The sequence below is a fragment of the Paramisgurnus dabryanus genome, chromosome 7 (genome assembly GCF_030506205.2).
Source record: "Paramisgurnus dabryanus chromosome 7, PD_genome_1.1, whole genome shotgun sequence".
In the NCBI taxonomy this organism is placed as follows: Eukaryota; Metazoa; Chordata; class Actinopteri; order Cypriniformes; family Cobitidae; genus Paramisgurnus; species Paramisgurnus dabryanus.
Window position 1 is genome coordinate 28,175,539 of NC_133343.1, and position 18,161 is coordinate 28,193,699.

General features: G+C 38.8%; 2 protein-coding genes across 5 annotated transcripts in view; one reads left to right on the forward strand and one right to left on the reverse strand.

The window, feature by feature from the left end:
• Nucleotides 1–8,034, forward strand: part of scn8ab (sodium channel, voltage gated, type VIII, alpha subunit b) — a 61,693-nt gene extending 53,659 nt beyond the window's left edge. For all 4 annotated transcript variants that reach the window (XM_065272727.2, XM_065272729.2, XM_065272726.2 and 1 more), the window contains exons 23-27: nucleotides 20–73; nucleotides 190–327; nucleotides 2,075–2,179; nucleotides 2,290–2,560; nucleotides 2,715–8,034. In XM_065272727.2, coding sequence (XP_065128799.1) covers nucleotides 20–73; nucleotides 190–327; nucleotides 2,075–2,179; nucleotides 2,290–2,560; nucleotides 2,715–3,871 — 1,725 coding nt within the window. In that variant the 3' untranslated portion in view covers nucleotides 3,872–8,034. The remainder of the gene's footprint in view (nucleotides 1–19; nucleotides 74–189; nucleotides 328–2,074; nucleotides 2,180–2,289; nucleotides 2,561–2,714) is intronic.
• Nucleotides 8,035–12,286: 4,252 nt separating this feature from the next.
• On the reverse strand, nucleotides 12,287–17,716 carry LOC135757914 (fidgetin-like protein 2). Its single transcript, XM_065272684.1, has 3 exons — nucleotides 17,605–17,716; nucleotides 17,285–17,391; nucleotides 12,287–15,770 (listed from the first exon to the last, which is right to left on the reverse strand). The coding sequence occupies exon 3, from the start codon at nucleotides 15,760–15,762 to the stop codon at nucleotides 14,953–14,955; it is 810 nt and encodes a 269-aa protein (XP_065128756.1). The 5' UTR covers nucleotides 15,763–15,770; nucleotides 17,285–17,391; nucleotides 17,605–17,716; the 3' UTR covers nucleotides 12,287–14,952.
• Nucleotides 17,717–18,161: the final 445 nt, after the last annotated feature.

An 18,161-nucleotide genomic window follows, 5' to 3' on the forward strand; every position in this document is an offset into this window, starting at 1 on the left:
TTTTCTCTGTGTGACCTAGGCTACATTCAAAGGGTGGATGGACATCATGTACGCTGCAGTGGATTCTAGAAGGGTATGAATGTTTTTATAGTTTAACAGTTCCTTTTCGACATGTTCATATAGTTTATGTAATGCCAATGTGCAGAAGTAAAAAATATTCAATCACTTGTTGTTTATTGCTATTTACAGGTCGAGGACCAGCCTATCTATGAGGACAACATCTATATGTATATATATTTTGTCATCTTCATTATCTTTGGCTCCTTCTTCACTCTGAATCTCTTCATTGGTGTCATCATCGACAACTTTAATCAACAGAAGAAAAAGATAAGTTTCAATATGACACAGACATTCTCCTCTTTGTCCTGTATCTCTTTCACATTCTCACCTTTTACCACAAATTTTTGTATTAAAGAATTAAAGACTTTATAAGACAGGTGGGTGACAGGTTTTTATTTACAGTGTGTTTATTTACATGCACCGTAATGGTTTCTCTATAAAATATATATTTGAAATTTATGCATTTTGGAGTGTCACTTTGGTGTCTTTAAAGGTCTTTTTATATCATAATATTTATTAATTGCAGGTCACGTATGTGAAGTTTTAGCTCAAAATACCATACAGATAATTTATTATAGCATGTTAAAATTGCCACTTTGTAGGTGTGTGCAAAAATGTGCTGTTTTGGGTGTGCCCTTTAACATGCAAATGAGCTGATCTCTGCACTAAATGGCAGTGACGTGGTTGGATAGTGCAGATTAAGGGGCGGTATTATCACCTTCTGAAATCACAAGGGGAGACACATTTTAATTAGCTATTTTTTTACATGCGTGTAGAGAATGGTTTACCAAAACTAAGTAAATCTTTTTCACATTTTCTAGGTTGATAGAACCGTTGGGGACCCAATTATAGCACTTAAACATGGAAAAAAGTCAGATTTTCATGATATGTCCCCTTTAAAGCTGCTAAACTCATTTTCTGTATCTCTGATTTATTTTAACCAACAAGGTCCAAGATGATGTTTATAGGCCAGAGAGTTCAAACACGACAACCGTTTTACTTTGGGATCTCATTTTTAAGCTAGTGATTTAAAAGATTGATTTTTGGGCTTGGGTTCAGTTTTTAAATTTTTTGGTTAAAAGTCCAGATGAAATCAAAACTGACCTTCTTATTTTTTCATGTAATATTGCAGTGTTTATTATACATTTTTTTCTGTGCAAGTCAATAATTTTTTATTCATGTACCCTTATACTTCAATCTTATGTCAGCTAGATGGCTTGGACGGGAGCATCCATTAACTCCGCCCCCTCAAACTTTTATTCTGATGCCAGTTCCATTTTTTCATGAAACGTCTATATTTCTATATCCAATCAAACCACAGTGGAAAACACAAGCCCTCATGTGATATTCTGTTTCACTGGGAAATAAGTCACAACACAGAAATGAAGTCGATTGCAACATCCGGTTCATGGGGACTTTAAAGTATACCCATCTTGCCAAATGACCTCTGCCAATGATTCGACTTTTCTTTGTAAGCTTAGAATTTATTCTCTTAATTTACATTGAATGGGTAAGTCCAAGTAGGCTTCCATGTTGTTTCGCCATATTGAAAAACTACAATAGCAGAGTGGGAGAAAAAGCATTAGCCTACCGGACCATGTTTTCGTTCAGAACACGTGAACCAGCTGAAACGGACAAGAAGATTATATAACGCCTACCGTAGTTACAAGAAGCATTTGGAAAGCGAGGCGCTAGAGAGCACTATTCGTTTAAATGCAAAATAAAATTTCACCACTAGATGGGGGAAAATCCTACTTATTGTCCTTTTAATACCAATACACTTGTTCATGTTAGTCCATTGTCTATTGATTCATGTTAATAGTTACAACATTTGAATATATATATATATATATATATATATAAGCAAATGTTAAAATTTACATGAAATTACCATTATCGTTAGTTCATGTAGCTAATGCATTTACTAATGTTAACAAATACAAACTTGTTGTGTTTTTTTTAAGAGCTTACATGAAGATCAATAGGTTGTAACCAATATTTTATGTCCCTATACTTTGGAGGTCAGGATATCTTCATGACAGAAGAGCAGAAAAAGTACTACAATGCTATGAAGAAACTAGGCTCCAAGAAACCTCAGAAGCCCATTCCCAGACCTATGGTATGCTAACACACGAGCCTCTTGGCCATGCCATCACCTCTAAAGACATCTAAAGTCAAAGTCAATCTGTTCTTCTAATCCTCACCCTGTCTAACTTTTTTTCCTTACAGAACCCAGTCCAGGGGATGGTATTTGACTTTGTCACCCAGCAGGCCTTTGACATTTCCATTATGATTCTCATCTGTCTGAACATGGTAACTATGATGGTGGAAACAGACGATCAGTCGACTGAGACAGAGAACATCCTGTACTGGGTAAACTTCATATTCATAGTGGCCTTTACCGGGGAGTTTGTCCTGAAACTCTTTGCGCTGCGACATTACTATTTCACCAATGGTTGGAACATCTTTGACTGCGTTGTCGTCATTCTGTCTATTGTGGGTGAGTATTGCGTCCAAAATGGTTTAATTACAGAATTTTTAAGTTAAAGTTGTTAACTCGAATCTTTTAACTTAACTGAGATAGAAGGAGTCATTGTTTTGAGATTTTATTGTCCTGGGACAATTTGGTAGTTTGTCTTTGCTTTGTTTTTCAGGTATGTTCCTGGCAGACCTGATTGAGAAGTACTTTGTGTCTCCGACGTTGTTCAGAGTAATCCGACTGGCTCGAATTGGCCGAATTCTGCGTCTTATCAAAGGAGCCAAGGGCATCCGGACATTACTGTTTGCTTTGATGATGTCACTCCCCGCACTGTTCAACATTGGCCTGTTGCTTTTCCTCGTCATGTTCATCTTCTCCATCTTTGGCATGTCTAACTTTGCTTACGTGAAGCGAGAAGTGGGAATTGACGACTTGTATAACTTTGAAACCTTTGGCAACAGCATGATCTGTCTATTCATGATCACCACATCAGCTGGATGGGATGGACTCTTAGCTCCAATCTTGAACTATCCCCCCGACTGCGACCCTAACAAGGAGAACCCGGGAACTACGGTTAAAGGTGACTGTGGAAATCCTTCGGTGGGAATCTTCTTCTTTGTAATGTACATCATTGTTTCCTTCTTGATCGTGGTGAACATGTACATCGCCATCATTTTGGAGAACTTTAGCGTCGCCACGGAGGAGAGCGCTGATCCGCTGTGCGAAGATGACTTTGAGTCCTTCTACGAGATCTGGGAGAAGTTCGACCCGGACGCTTCTCAGTTCATCACCTTTGCCAAGCTGCCAGATTTTGCGGATACGTTAGAACATCCTCTCCGCGTGCCAAAGCCAAACATCATCGAGTTGATTGCCATGGACCTGCCCATGGTGAGCGGCGACCGCATTCACTGCTTGGACATTCTGTTCGCCTTTACCAAGCGCGTGCTGGGTGACAGCGGCGATCTTGATATGATGCGGCAGCAAATGGAGGAGCGCTTCGTGGCGGCCAACCCCTCCAAAGTGTCGTACGAGCCCATCACCACCACGCTGCGGCGCAAGCAGGAGGAGGTGTCGGCCCTTGTCATCCAGAGAGCGTACCGCTCGCACCTGGCGCACCGAGGCTTCATCTGCAAACGGAGGTCTGCCAACAACAAACTCGAGAATGGGGGAACCAATCAGGAGAAGAAAGAAGGCACGCCCTCCACCGCATCCCTGCCGTCGTACGACAGCGTCACCAAGCCAGAGAAGGAAAAGCAGGACGACAACAACGAAGGAAAAGGACGCAAAGAGAAAGGCAGAAACCAAAAAGACGTCAGGGAATCCAAATGTTAAAGACTGCTGCGGACTCGAACTCGAGGACGGTATTAATGATCATGACGATATAATAACGAAAACTGTCATTTCAAGCGAACGGAAACCCTGAATCAAACTATACAGATGTACAGATTAATTTCATTAAAGGGAAAAAACAATGTTTAGGTTACTCGACAAAAAATTGTTTACAAGCGTCACAGGTGTATCGATGCGGAAAAAAAATGCGGTGGGGTTCCTCAAAGCTTGAAGACTCTTAAAAGTTAAACCAAACATAATCAGCTTCCTGTGTGACACTGTTGCATCAAGACTTGATTTAAACAAAATCAAATACGAATTTAAAAAGACAGATACTTGATCAAGTGTATTTTAGAGGGCTATATCGCGCTTCAGTATGGAACTCCTCACCGAGCGATAATGCGATCATCCAAGGGAGACAAGCAAGGATGGACGGGGTGGCGCTCCCTTACGGATCCCATGCTTACGAACAGCGTCGGCGAATTTTCCATGCAGAAAACGAACACAATGCTATCCATGACAGAATCAGCTTCCTAAAGCGGATGATGGTGAAGGAGTCTGCACCCTTTCATTTCATAAACATGTGTAAGAACTCAAAAAGTGTTGTGAGAGTGAGCCGGAGTGTGAACAAATCCAAGAGTCTGGCTAATTCCAACGGCCTCTTTGCGTTTGTTAGCGTTGAATATCTTTTACATGGTCTTTACATTATTTGAGCGGCAAAAAAAGGAGAATCAGGAGACGAGAAAAAAATGTCACATTTTGCCCATGCCACCCTCAGTAACTGTGTAATGATAACTTTGTTATACCTGCATCAAAAGGCTTTTTCTACATGGGCTTTCACACCAATAGGACCGGGGGCAATAACCAGGGGCCCCCAATACACATCTCCAAACGAATAATAAATTATTGTGCTTGTTCAATGCATAGAAATGACTTGCATGATGGCATGTTTTGATCAGAAATTTTGCATGAATAATCATAGTCCACGAAACACTAATACAGACCACCACAGTGGCTTGATAATGTTCTAGGCTGTCCACTGGCTAAATTTACTACCAGAAATTTGATATCGCATCATTTGATACTGACCGAATTGGCCTAATTGATCTTCTCCTCTACCTATCCTTATTATCAAGTAGACTATGAAAAAGACGGAATTTGGGATGGTGCAAAATGCCTGTAACTAATCAGTGGCTTACATTGAAACAAATACTAGCATTGTGGCACATTATTGGAGAGAACGGATAAAGAAGACATCCCATTTTTTTGCTGCTCAGGAGATGATGAATGGGAAAAATGAAATGTTGGAACGTGTGTATGTGTGTATGGAGACGGAAGGAAATGATACGAAAATTAACACTGTAATTCCTAAAGCTTCTTATTTTATTTGTATGCAGCAATATCGCTTACCTAACCTACAGCACTGCCCGCTCCGCGGGTTATATGGTAGGTGGTTCTATAGGGAGGGGCAAGAGGGTGGTGTTGGGATGGCTCTGGCATTATTAGGGGTGTAGCAAGTTGGTTGGCATTTTTGATCCTCATCAGGGGTTAGATGAGAAAGTGGCAGTTTTTATTTTAGAAAAAAAATAGAGTTATAATTTTGTATTCATTTCATTTTTACACAATATTTGCTGTAATGTGTCTTATGCTTGTTACTTTTTTTACTGTTTATAAAGCCATCACATCTTCAGCAATGGTCTGATTGTAGCCAGAGCGAGGACACAGGAGACAGGACTTGAGATAGACAGCGAGCCAGGTGGGCAGTCACAGCTGTTAAAAGAGAAGCCAAAGATGTTTGTTTTAATTATTTGGTGTGTGTGTGTGTGTGTGTGTGTGTGTCTGGTCGTTTCTGCAGTGTCTCAAGGGGGTGAGCTGATCCCCTCCTCTTTAACCCTTTCAGACAGACTGATGCTTGTTGAGTTTCCCCATTATTCTCAGGATGCAACACAGATGTATCATTGTGACTGTGATGTCATCAATAAGGGCCTTCACGTCGGGTCCGGAGAATGTTTGTAAAATGGGGCGGTGCTAAGGCAGGAGCAGCTTCCACCTGTGCGGAGCTGAACACGGGAATAAAAATGATAGGTAAGAGCAATCCAGTTGGAAGCAACAACACCACTTTTGTAAGAAGCACAGGGCGTTTGATTTAAACGTGCAGTTATTTAACCCCTGGTCGGCATTTGTTTTTCATTAGTAGACCAGCGCGCTGATGCCAAATCACCATTAGGCACTGGTCCCGCAGCGTACTTTACTGTGAGCAGGGCAACCCCTACATCAAACTTCTTACATTTTCAGTTTTTCAGTGATGTCAGCGCTTTACCCTTAACCCTTCATCCAGTTTGCTGCATGCGAGGGCGTTGACTTGAACCAAAACGAAAGCTCGGCAAAGCTCAAACCATTCTCATTTATGCAGCCATGCAGGCTTGACTGTATAAACGCAAAAAAACAAAACAAATTAACAGATTGTACATTCATTTAAAAACAAAAATGACTTAAAAAAATATACTGTACAGTATAGGCTATGTTGTAAGCGACACAAAATGCTGAAATGTTAAGAATGAACTTTTTAAGAGACTATAAATAATGTAATATATAATTTTATTTTAACGGCATGCATAGTTTTGTAAATACAGAAATACTTATTATAATCGAATACTGAAAAGTAATTATAATAACCTTAATAGAATGGCTTCAGTCATTGCCCTGGTCTCACTTGTAGACTGACATATTTGTTAGAGGGTGTAGATTTTTTTGAGACACTTTTCACTTTAAAGAGGGGAATCCAATATGTTAAAAGCAAAAAGTATATATATATATATCTATACAGAAATCAATGCATATATAGAGCTATACTACATATGTATCTATGTATACATAAATATGTGCATATGTGTATGCGCACATGTACATATATGTATGTATATATGATATGTTGTCCGTGTTGACCTCTGCTTGGTGTGGAGGGGTAGCACTGCTGGCTGTCATTTTTATTTCTTTTGTGCAATACGTTCGGTGAACGACCAAAACTCTGGCCTGGCCCACACAATGTGTGCTTGCGTGTGTGTGTGTAGTTTGGGTTTGAGAATGAGTGCTTGGTAATGTGTGTGCGCGTCCAGGTCCAGCTCTTAATGCACGGTGATGTAATGGCTGCTCGCTATGGCTTACATAGCCCGTTTTCGGGAGGGGAATGCACTACCAGCAATTCATTTACCCCTCTGTGTGAATAGGTCTTTTCATCTGGACCCCTATCCATCCAACACAAACTTGCGTACATATGCACCAGATGGCACATGCACTTCCCCGTTTTCATCTTTCGGCCTTATCGGCAAACGCCATGATTTTTCGGAGCCTAAAAGAGCAAACGTGTGGGACGGGGTTGGGGGAACACGCGTGACTGTTTGTCACTTTAAACGTGCGTGATGCGGCTTGACTTACAGTAAGCTTAGCTTGTTCTTCATCTCTTAGATACACAGCAATGCAATTTGCGATCTTAGGTTTGGTTAGGCTTTCGATTTTATGCTTTTCTTGTCTTTGTATGTTTGTTTAAGGTGCCTTTCGCTGACGGATTTCGTTTGTTGACAATGTAGATGATGTTGCATAAAATTCTCCTAAACAAGTGGAGCTTGTTTCAAATGAGCACTGGGAGAAGAACTGAACTAAAGAATGTCTGTGACATCTATTAAAAAGCAAAAAAGAAACAAAAAATACAAAACGTACAAAAAAAATGACAAAAAACTGAAAAGAAAAAAAAAACTTAACTGGCATCAGCCTGACTTCATCATCTGAGATTGTCCGAAAGCATGGGGCGAAAAAATGGAGTGCAGCGGTCACTCGATGAATCTCTCAAAGGTTGAGCGTTGTAGTAAGAGAAACAGTTTGACTTCTGTGCTCAGCTTCTGTTCATTTTCAGCCACTTCTTTTATTTTTCTATAAATACTGATTTTTCTGTCTATTCTTTTGTAGCATGACTGAGATGCTATTTACTTCATTTGCTGACAATATTACAAGTGGTTTTTGGTTCACAATGTTGTTCTTTATCTCCTGCCACTGTTGTTGGAGAGGAGAGGGTATGTTGCACAACCACTTGACTTGGCGAGAATCAGTGAAAGATTGTCTTCATTTGAGCACGAAACCTTTTTCCAAACAATAAAGCAGCCTTCCAGTTATGCTTGAGTGCTTGTGTTGTTTTTCTTGCTTCTGTTGAGTATATCAAACAGAATGTCTTTCATTTGTGGATGCAAGAGCATGTGCATATAAGGTTTGTGTATAGAACAATATACGGATTAATTAATATTTTAAAGGGATGGTTCACCCAAAAATGAAAATTCTGTCATCATTTATTCACTCTCATATTGTTACAAACCTGTATAAATTTCTTTGTTCTGAAGAACACAAAGGAAGATATTTTGAGGAATGTTGTAACCAAATCATTTGTGAGCCTCATTCACTTCCATAGTAGGAGAAAAGAATACTATGGAAGTGAATGGGGCTCAGGAACTGTTTGATCACGAACATTCCTCAAAATATCTTCCTTTTTGTGTTGATGAGTTAAATCCGGTGTTTTAAATAAGGAGACAATAAAACTTTCTGGGACTGGTACTCGAGGACCAAGATTGGAAAGCAATGCCTTAAAGGTGCAGTGTGTAATTTTTAGAAGGATCTCTTTATATTTACTTCCGAAATGCAAGATAATATACAAAACTATATTATCAGGGGTGTATAAAGACCTTTCATAATGAATTTTTATGTGTTTATTACCGTAGAATGAGACTTTTTAATCTACATACACAGAGGGTCCCCTTACATGGAAGTCGGCATTTTGTGCCACCATGTTTCTACAGAAGCCCTTAACGGACAAACTATCTTTACTAAGTTGTCTCCGATGACATGTTTGTTTGGTGGCGGCTACCGTAGCTTCTCTATATGTTTCAAAAGCGAGAGGTGAGCAGTGGACTGAGCCGTTGGTTGCAATTCGCAACCTCACCACTAGATGCCGCTAAAATTTACACACTGCACCATTAAATCATGTAGAGACTGAATAAGTGATTTGTGTTTTGCTATTGCTATGCATTAGTGATCTGAATTGTATGTCATTTTAAGGGAACAATTTGCTACCTTTTAACTACACCACTTATTTGCAGGTGTACACTGTCACAAAAAAGGTATCTAGCTGTCACTGGGGCTATACCCTTTTAAAAAGTGCAGGAATAGGAATCTCAAAGGTACATAGTGGTACCAAATGTGTACCCAAATGGTACATATTAGGACCTTTTTAAAGGGTACTGCATGCCCACATGACAGTCTGGGGTCCTTTTTTTGACCATTTTTTTTATGACAGTGTCTTACAGAACTTAATAACGCAACATTAGACATGGGTTCAATTTAAAGGGGACATTTCAGAAGAATTTTTTAAGATGTCAAATAAATCTTTGGTGTCCCCAGAGTATGTATGTGAAGTTTTAGCTCAAAATTCCATATAGATAATTCATTATAACATGTTAAAATTGCCACTTTGTAGGTGTGGGCAAAAAAGGGCCATTTTGGATGTGTCATTTTAAATGCAAATGAGCTGATCTCTGCACTAAATGGCAGTCCCGTGGTTGGATAGTGCAGATTAAGGGGTGGTATTATCCCCTTCTGACATCACAAGGGGAGCCAAATTTTAATGACCCATTTTTCACATGCTTTCAGAGAATGTTTTACCAAAACCAAGTTACTAGGTTGATCCTTTTCACAGCACTGGGGACCCAATTATAGCACTTAAACATGGAAAAAGTCAGATTTTAATGATGTCCCCTTTAAGATAAATGAATAAAAGTAAAAACAAAAGTATAGATGTCCTTGCATATGATTCGTGGTGAAATAAAGATTCGTGGACTAAGGGAAGCACAGTTATAAAAAGAAAAACATTATTAAACACAGACATCTTGAGATAGATCACATTTTTGATCCTGGCAGTAAAATCCAGGTTAAAATATTAATCAAATTATCAGATTAGGAGTTTTTTTTTTTTTTTTACAAATGTTGTCAATAGGAAGCTACCTTTTAAAACGGTCCTCATATGTATCACTTTGGTACGGATATGTACCTCTAATATGCACCTTTTTGAAAAAGTACCACACGAGTGACAACTTTTGTACCATTTTTCTTCGTTTTTTGATCATGACCATACTCAGTCAAGATATCAAGGTCAAATTTTCACAGAACGTTCTTTACATAATGTAAAAAAACAGTAAATCACAAAAAATGACTTTAGCTGGGTTTTCACAGTGCCACAATTTTGCTTATTACAATATGGTAGTCATTATGCTGACACCTAGTGGTGAAGATGCAGATTAAGTAAAGCAACTGTTCCTGTACAGTCGGCCATGATTACATATAATTAAACATAAACAAAGACATAAAAATAAAACATTACAGAAGAGAACAATGTGCTGTAGCTGAAAGCATGGTGCTGTATAAGTATTATAAATAATGTACAAAACTATATACTATACTATTAATATGAATCAGTCCTACACACTATGGCTAAATGCTGCTATTATGACATCATAATAGGGGTGGAGGGGGAACATCTATCACACTCGGCTGCACTTTGACTGCAGGGAGCTTGGGAAGGGGGAGCGTTACAATAAAGAAGCGAGTCAAAAGTCAGCATCTGTTTTGCGTTTAGTTAGTGTTAGGGTTCAGGGGATTCAAAAGGACAGTTTAATAGCTGTTATGGGCAAACATAGAGACAGTTCTGTGATTTTTCCCAAGTGGAATATATATATATATATATATATTAGCCACCGAAGGAAAACGCACAAATAGTCGCATCTGAAGGATAATAACTGTAAATAGTGTAAACATGTAAAGCAGTAAAAGTTGATTTCTTCATGAAAAAGAAGATCAGAGAGCTTAAACAAAGACACATCTGCACAGCCATAAGGTTGTGATCGCTGTTGGGAATTCAGGCACGTGATATTTGAATGTCAAACTGGACAGGGTACAAGGTGACCTAGCAGGACCAGCTGTTTATCTGGTCTTTAGGGAGCTACAATAATAAAGCATATGCAAGGAAATCCTGTTAAAGGATTTAATACAGTCCTACTAGACTGCAGAATAATTAAATCTATGTGTTTTGGAATGGACTACAAACATTTTAGGAATAATCTTTTCCCCTTGCATCTGAAAACGTTTCACAATGGTTGTGAAAACACATTTTTTGGTGATTTACTTGATTATCATTAATACTAAGGTCAAGTCAAACTGAAATTGAAGTGAAATTAATTTTTGATACTCCTAGCCTCACATTAGATTAAGGGGACACTCCACTTTTTTTTTTGAAAATATGCTTATTTTCCAGCTCCCCTTGAGTTAAAGCAACACTATGTAGTTTTTTTACCTTAAAATAATGTCTCTAAAATTATTTCAGTGATAGAACAACTTTTAACTGGACAAATTGTACTGTTGCTGCAACCTGAGCAGCCTCCTACCTGCTACAAGCACACTCTGAAAGTGGCGGTGGAGGGTAGGAAACACAGCCCCGCCCCTCCCCCTGCCTGCAGAAGAGTGTCTGATACCAGGCACTGTTGCGCTTTTTTACATGGAAACTACATAGTGTTGCTTTAAACATTTGATTTTTACCTTTTTGGAATCCATTTAGCTGATCTCCGGGTCTGGCGGTACCACTTTTAGCATAGCTTAGCATAATCCATTGTATCTGATAGACCATTAGCATCGCACAAAAAAATAACCAGTTTCGATATTTTTTCTTTAAAACTTCTGTAGTTGCATTGTGTACTAAGACCGATAGAAAATTTAAAGTTTCGATTTTTTTTTAGACTGATATGGCTAGGAACTACACTCTTATTCTGGCGTAATAATCAAGGACTTTGCTGCCGTAACATGGCTGCAGGAGGCAGAATGATATTACGCAGCAGCCTAAAATAGTCCCCTCAGTAACTTTCAATGGCAGGGGACTATTTTCAGGCAGTGCGTAATATCATTGCGCCTCCTGCAGCCATGTTACGGCAGCAAAGTTCTTGATTATTACGCCGGAATGAGAGTATAGTTCCTAACCATATCGGCCTAGAAAATCACAACTTTAAATTTTCTGTCGGCCTTGGTACACGATGTAACTACAGAGGAGTCAAATTTTAAATAGGAAAATATCCAAACTCTTTGGTCATTTTTTAGCATGACGCTAATGGTCTAATCAGATTCAATGGATTATGCTAAGCTATGCTAAAAGTGGTACCGCTAGACCCGGAGATCAGCTGAATGGATTCCAAAAAGGTAAAAATCAAATGTTTAACGCAAGGGGAGCTGGGAAATTCGTGTTCCTTTAAGACTGTAGCCTGGATTTCATACCCAGGGTCCCAAATTGAATACTAAGCTTTGGTCAACACGCAAACACAAAAAAATTTGCATTGGTATAACATTTTTATTGCATGTATTTTTCTTGAGGTAGACATTTAGGCATGTAACACACAATTGCATATTCTGAACGTACAGTATCGTAAAAGTGAGGTAGATCATTTTAATACTTTTTTTACATTGCCCCCTACTACAATATATTGCATTTGCAAGTGTTAAAAACAAACCAGTTTACATTTTAATATTAACCGTACTGTCATTTTAGGTTACGTTTGTACATTTCAGTGTATGCCCTGCTTACCTCACCAAAACAAAAGATCTTTATTCTTTCACATACCTCCTTTAAAACAGAATGGGTGGAGGTCAAAGGGTTAGAGGAAAGCACATCCAGTGATCAGCTTTAGGGGGCTGGGACAGCTCAGAGGGTTTCCATAGTAAAAGTCACAATAGGGGAACAGTAAAGCACATATATTCGTTTAAACAGTGCTGTGAAAGCTGTTGGATATACGCCTTCTGTAAAAATGCATTTTATTTGTTATTAATGTTTACTGGCTGAGTTTTACGAATATGACATTAAGGACTTTATAAGAACGTACCCAATGTCACATTTAGAGAACATAAAGAATCTAAGCTAAATACACAAACTTCTGTCAAACTCAAATATCTGTATAATATAAAAGTATGGCTTCATTCACAATTCCTGAGGAAAATCAGATTTACATTCAATGGGTACAGATTAATCTTAGCTCTTATTCCTAAAACGAGTCTTTATAATCAATAATCATTTTGAAAAACACTGACAATCACAACCGACACACTTACTAATAATACATGTAAAACCTTATATCACACTCATACGTAAAACATTCATGTGTAGTATTAAAATACTGATCATTCAGTAATGTTATCTTTTTTTTAAGAGAACCCCACCAAAAAAAAAACAACCTAAATATTTTCTTGATACTGAGTATAAATCCTTATTTCTCTTTCATCTTCGTTTTCCATTCCACCCTTTCAGTCTTTGGTTTGGATTTCATTGATTGAAGCGGTGGATTAGCGCTTGTCACCATAATGTGCTTCACTGCACGGCATAATTATAGAGTATGAGGAAAAGGATGAAATAAAAAAGAAAGCCTGATTTCAGGTCATAAGGAATGCAACAGTGTCAAAATATGATACAAAAGAGTCTGTGTCTGTGTTAACAATCTGATTCAAATTTAAATCAGGTTACTAATCACAGAAAATATTATCATGTGCATATTAGAGTATACCGATGGTATTGTCTCATCTCGTATCCCGCCGGGAAATAATACAGATATATTACCAAAACTGGATATACTGCCCAGCCCTATGTTGAAATATTGTTAATTGTGACACTAAAACACCTAGGTGTGGTTTCACAGACAAAGCTTAGCTAAAGCCAGGACTAGGCCTTAGTTAAATTAAGATGTTTAAGCAGCTTTTACAAACATGCTATAGAAAAGACATTAAAGGTGTGCATCTTAAGACAAATCAATGGCATTGGCATATTTAAAGATATGTCAGTGCAAGTTATTTTCACTTGAGACAGCTCAAACACGGGGATAATTAATTGACTTAAAGGGATACTCCAGCAATCCAGGATACATACGTCCATCATCTGTCAGACAAGCACATTTGGAGTGATTTGAGTAATTATCCTTGCTCTTTAAAGCTTTTTAATGGTAGAAAACAGGGATCAGGGAACAACAACTGATTGCAAACCCCCAAAAATCCTTCACCTAGGTAACCCAAATGGCTACGATGGGTTAATAAAAAGGTCTTTTTGAGGTAATCAATGTAAGGAAGATTCAGATTTCAAACTTTATTAACTATAATAACTAGCTTCCGGTAACGGCACCATCTTGGCGTCACACGATTTATGCAAGAGTTTTAGCGGGATGAGCGTTGCTTGCCATGGGTTTGTTGTGCAGCGCCTCTCGTGAATCCAAGTCCAAGTTGGCATCGGTACCGGAAGCTAGTCATTATAGTTTATAAAGTTAAAAAATTTTTATTTTTCTTACAATATCGCATAGATTAACTGCAAAAGACTTATATTAACCCCTTAGAGCCGTGTGGATTACTTCTGTAAAGGATGAATGCTCTTTTTTGGCCTTCAATGTCAAAAGTTGTTCCTAATCCCAATTATCTCCAACTATAAACTTGGAAAAGCAAGGACATTTACTTAAATAACTCAAAATGTGTCTGAAAGATGATAAACATATGTATTTCAGATTGCTTGAGGGTGAGTACATCATGGGGTAATTTTGATACTTGCCTGGAACATCGCTTTAAAGGGAAACATCACCGTTTTTCAATATTTTACTATGTTTTTACCTCAACTTAGACAAATTAATACATACAGCGCATCGTAAATGTGTTAGCTTTTAGCCTAGCCCCATTCATTCCTTAGGATCCAAACAGGACTGAATTTAGAAGCCACCAAACACTTCCATGTTTTCCCTATTTAAAGACTGTTACATAAGTAGTTGCACGAGTAAGTATGGTGGCACAAAATAAAACTTTTATTTGGAGCCAAAGGAATGAATGGGGCTAGGCTAAATGCTAACACATTCAAGAAATGCTGTACAAAGAATAAAAGTGCACGCATTGAAAAAATACAGGTATGTATTAATTCATCAGGTAAGTTCAGGTAAGAACATAATTAAATATTGAAAAACGGTGGTGTTTTCCTTTAAGTAGATTTAAGGATATGTGTACTGTCCTGGGCCTCCATAAGACCTTGTCTCTAAAGGCTGTACATTACTAGTCTTCCCCTCAATATCTGCCGACAGTCTTTCCGGGCGGAAGCTCGGTGCGTCCGTCCCGCAGCTTTCGTTTCCGTCAGCGCTCTGCCGATCACTCTTGTCCCTGATCGTGTAAGGAGACACTCTGGCGGTTTTGGATTGGTCGAATCCGAACTTCCGGTTGCGCAGAGGATCCGAAGGACTGTGGAGGGTGGCGTTCAGAGGCGTAGGTGTGTGCAGGCCGGAGGGCAGCAAAGGCGGCGTACCGTGTGAATAACCGGCCGTAAGGCTGCACTGCTGTGGATAAGCATAGGCCGGTGCAGGTGGCAGGTAGGCAGATGGTAAGGCAAACGCTGGTGATGGGAGATAGGATGGTTTGGGGAGCAGGTGTTGGCTACTGTAAGATGAAGGGTAATCCTGAGGTGATGGGCCACCGCTGTACTGTTGTTCTGTAAGATCACTTCCATTCCCCTTTAATGCATCTAAACCAGGTGGACCCTCTGCACCGTATCCCACAGGCCACGCCTCCTGATGCTGCTCACTTCTCAGGAAACTTCCATGCTCTGGTAGGGCCGAACTGAAGGAATACCTCTCAGCGTATCGCTTCAGCAAGCTAGAAGCACTCAGGGCGCTGATATCGTCGGTGTAGCCCGAGAACCCGGGACGACTAGGCTGTGGAAATGGGAGGGGCTTGGGGTGAACTGGTGGTGATGTGGTTGAGGAGACATCGTAGTGCTGCTCCGCCCACTCGGGTGACCACTGCATCATTACCACACCTGAGAAAGTAAAAAGGTAAATATACCGCACACATTTCATAAACTATACATGGTAAGCCATTTGTGTTAAAGGTGCACTCATTCATTTTGGGTAATGTTGGCTGATGTGGCAGTTGGATACTTGTTGGATGTCAGGAATGCAGTTAAAGGTGTAATGTGGGTTTTAGTGGCATCTAGTGGTGAGATTGCAAAATGCAACCAACCTCATTTTCAAAATGCAAAGAGAAGCTACAATGTCCATTTAGGTCTACTCCAAAAACATGGTGGTGGCAAGGAGACCCGCGGCGTATGTATATAAAATGCCTCATTCTAAGGTAATAAAAACAATTCAGTTCATTGTGTAAGGTCTTTATACACCACTGATAATATAGTTATGTATATTACATTGCATTTCTGTCAAGACATCCTTCTAAAAGTCACACACTGCACCTTTAACAGATGAAATGTACAGTATAGTTGTAATGCACCGTAAAATGAATGCATCTGCGTGTACATTTACATAAGCATTAATGTTGTGTACTTTATATATCTTGTATGACTGTACGTGATTTTGCACTTTTTTGCATATATGCATTGTGGTTAATACAAGCTCAAGCTGAATTTACAATTTTTTGGATAAACTTTTAATTACTAAATGCACCTTTAAATATATATTGTAGCTTGAATACATCATTTTAATGTCATCACAAAAACTATTAAGTTCCAAAACCGAACCATATGGAAGTGTTTAGTATTCTGGACAAGATGTGATCTATTCTTTGCATCCTAATCTGGGAATGTACTCTCAGAATGCTTCATAATCTCACACATTTTAAGAAGTGTGAAACAAATTAAATGCGAGATTAAAACCAGCACAAATGTGTGTGTGTTTTCTGGAAGATGAAGTCAGATTAGAATTGACAGATTGAAGTTCAAGCGGCCAGAAGAAGAACACTGACAAATTTGTCAATTTCCTTTCCCACAGATGATATTCCTCAATAATCCCAACAAATCCCTTCTAAACATGCTCTTGTTCATTAAAAAATATATATTTATCCAAGGAACACATTCACATGCCTGTTTTATACATTAATCTCTCTAGCGTTTATGTTTTGTGCCGCTGATCTTTTTACTTTGCTTCCTTCTAATTCACACTGATCCTAGAATTCCCATTGAAGAGCCAGGATCCCATCCATAAATTTGGCTGCACCCGGAATGCCAAGAATTTAGCTTGGGATCTATTTACAAAGAGCACATCCTTTCCACACACACATAAACACATACGGGACGGCCAGACCTCAAAAAAAAGGCTTTAGTATGAGATCTGCACAGTTAAAAATCAATCAGTCATGACATGCAGAAGTTTGTGGACTGCAAATAAACTTTGTAAGCAAATCTATAGATCTGTTATAAATAAAACAAATACTTTTCATCATAATAGTTGAACATGCTGTGATGAGAAGACAGATTACTGTTGCACACACTTTTCCTGATGCAGAATGTAAACCTTATTGCATTAACATGCATTTACTCACCATGCTGTTTTTACTTCAATTCCGATTCAGTGGGTCGATTTTGTGAGTTGACTGCATATGGGCTATTGGTATGCAGTATTTGTTTTACCATTGTTCATCATTCATGCCTAAAATACAAAAAGTTATTACTGCTCCTTGCATAGAGTCACACTTCTTTCTCATATGCATACGAGCACACACATAATGCAATATAATAATAAGTCTCTTCACATGCACGTGCATACCACCAGTCAGATCAGAAAGGCAGTCGTGAATAGATATAATTTAGACATACGTCACAGTGTTTTCAAATGTGCATGCAATAAGAAACATAGCTTTACCTCTCTAAGTATCGTCATTTGCGTATAACAGTTATAAGTATATCCCAAGCTTACACTGCCATGCCTTCACACTCACTCTTTTTGTCTTTTTTCTCGGCTTCAACTCCACGTTACCTCCCTCTGTCCCCGTGACAACAGCCCCACCCCCATCGGAGTCCTACCCTCCCCCTTCCACTCTGTTGAAACATTTAAGGAGAGAGAGGGAATGTTTTAGTATGTTTTTACAGTTAAATAACAGGGTTTTCTGTCACTGTTTATCTAAAGGTCAACAAATGGCCAGTGATCTGTAAATCATCCACGCAAATGGAGGTCGCATTTGTTTTACATTAATGAGTGTAGTGCAAAACCGAATCGGACATTTATTGTTTTTCGTTTTTTTGTGGCATTTTTGTTAAATACGTCTCTGAAAGAATCAACATAATAATAAAAAATAAAAAAATGATTAAAGGCTTGTTCAACTTAACGCTGCGCAACTTATCAGGGTATGACATCACGGCACCGCGAGAGAAAGGGACTATTCAAAAGCTCTCGCGATACTTTGATGTTATACGCGAGTT

Excerpts from the sequence above, each read along its gene's own strand:
- LOC135757914 (XM_065272684.1), bottom strand. The coding sequence starts at position 15,762 with ATGATGCAGTGGTCACCCGAGTGGGCGGAGCAGCACTACGATGTCTCC.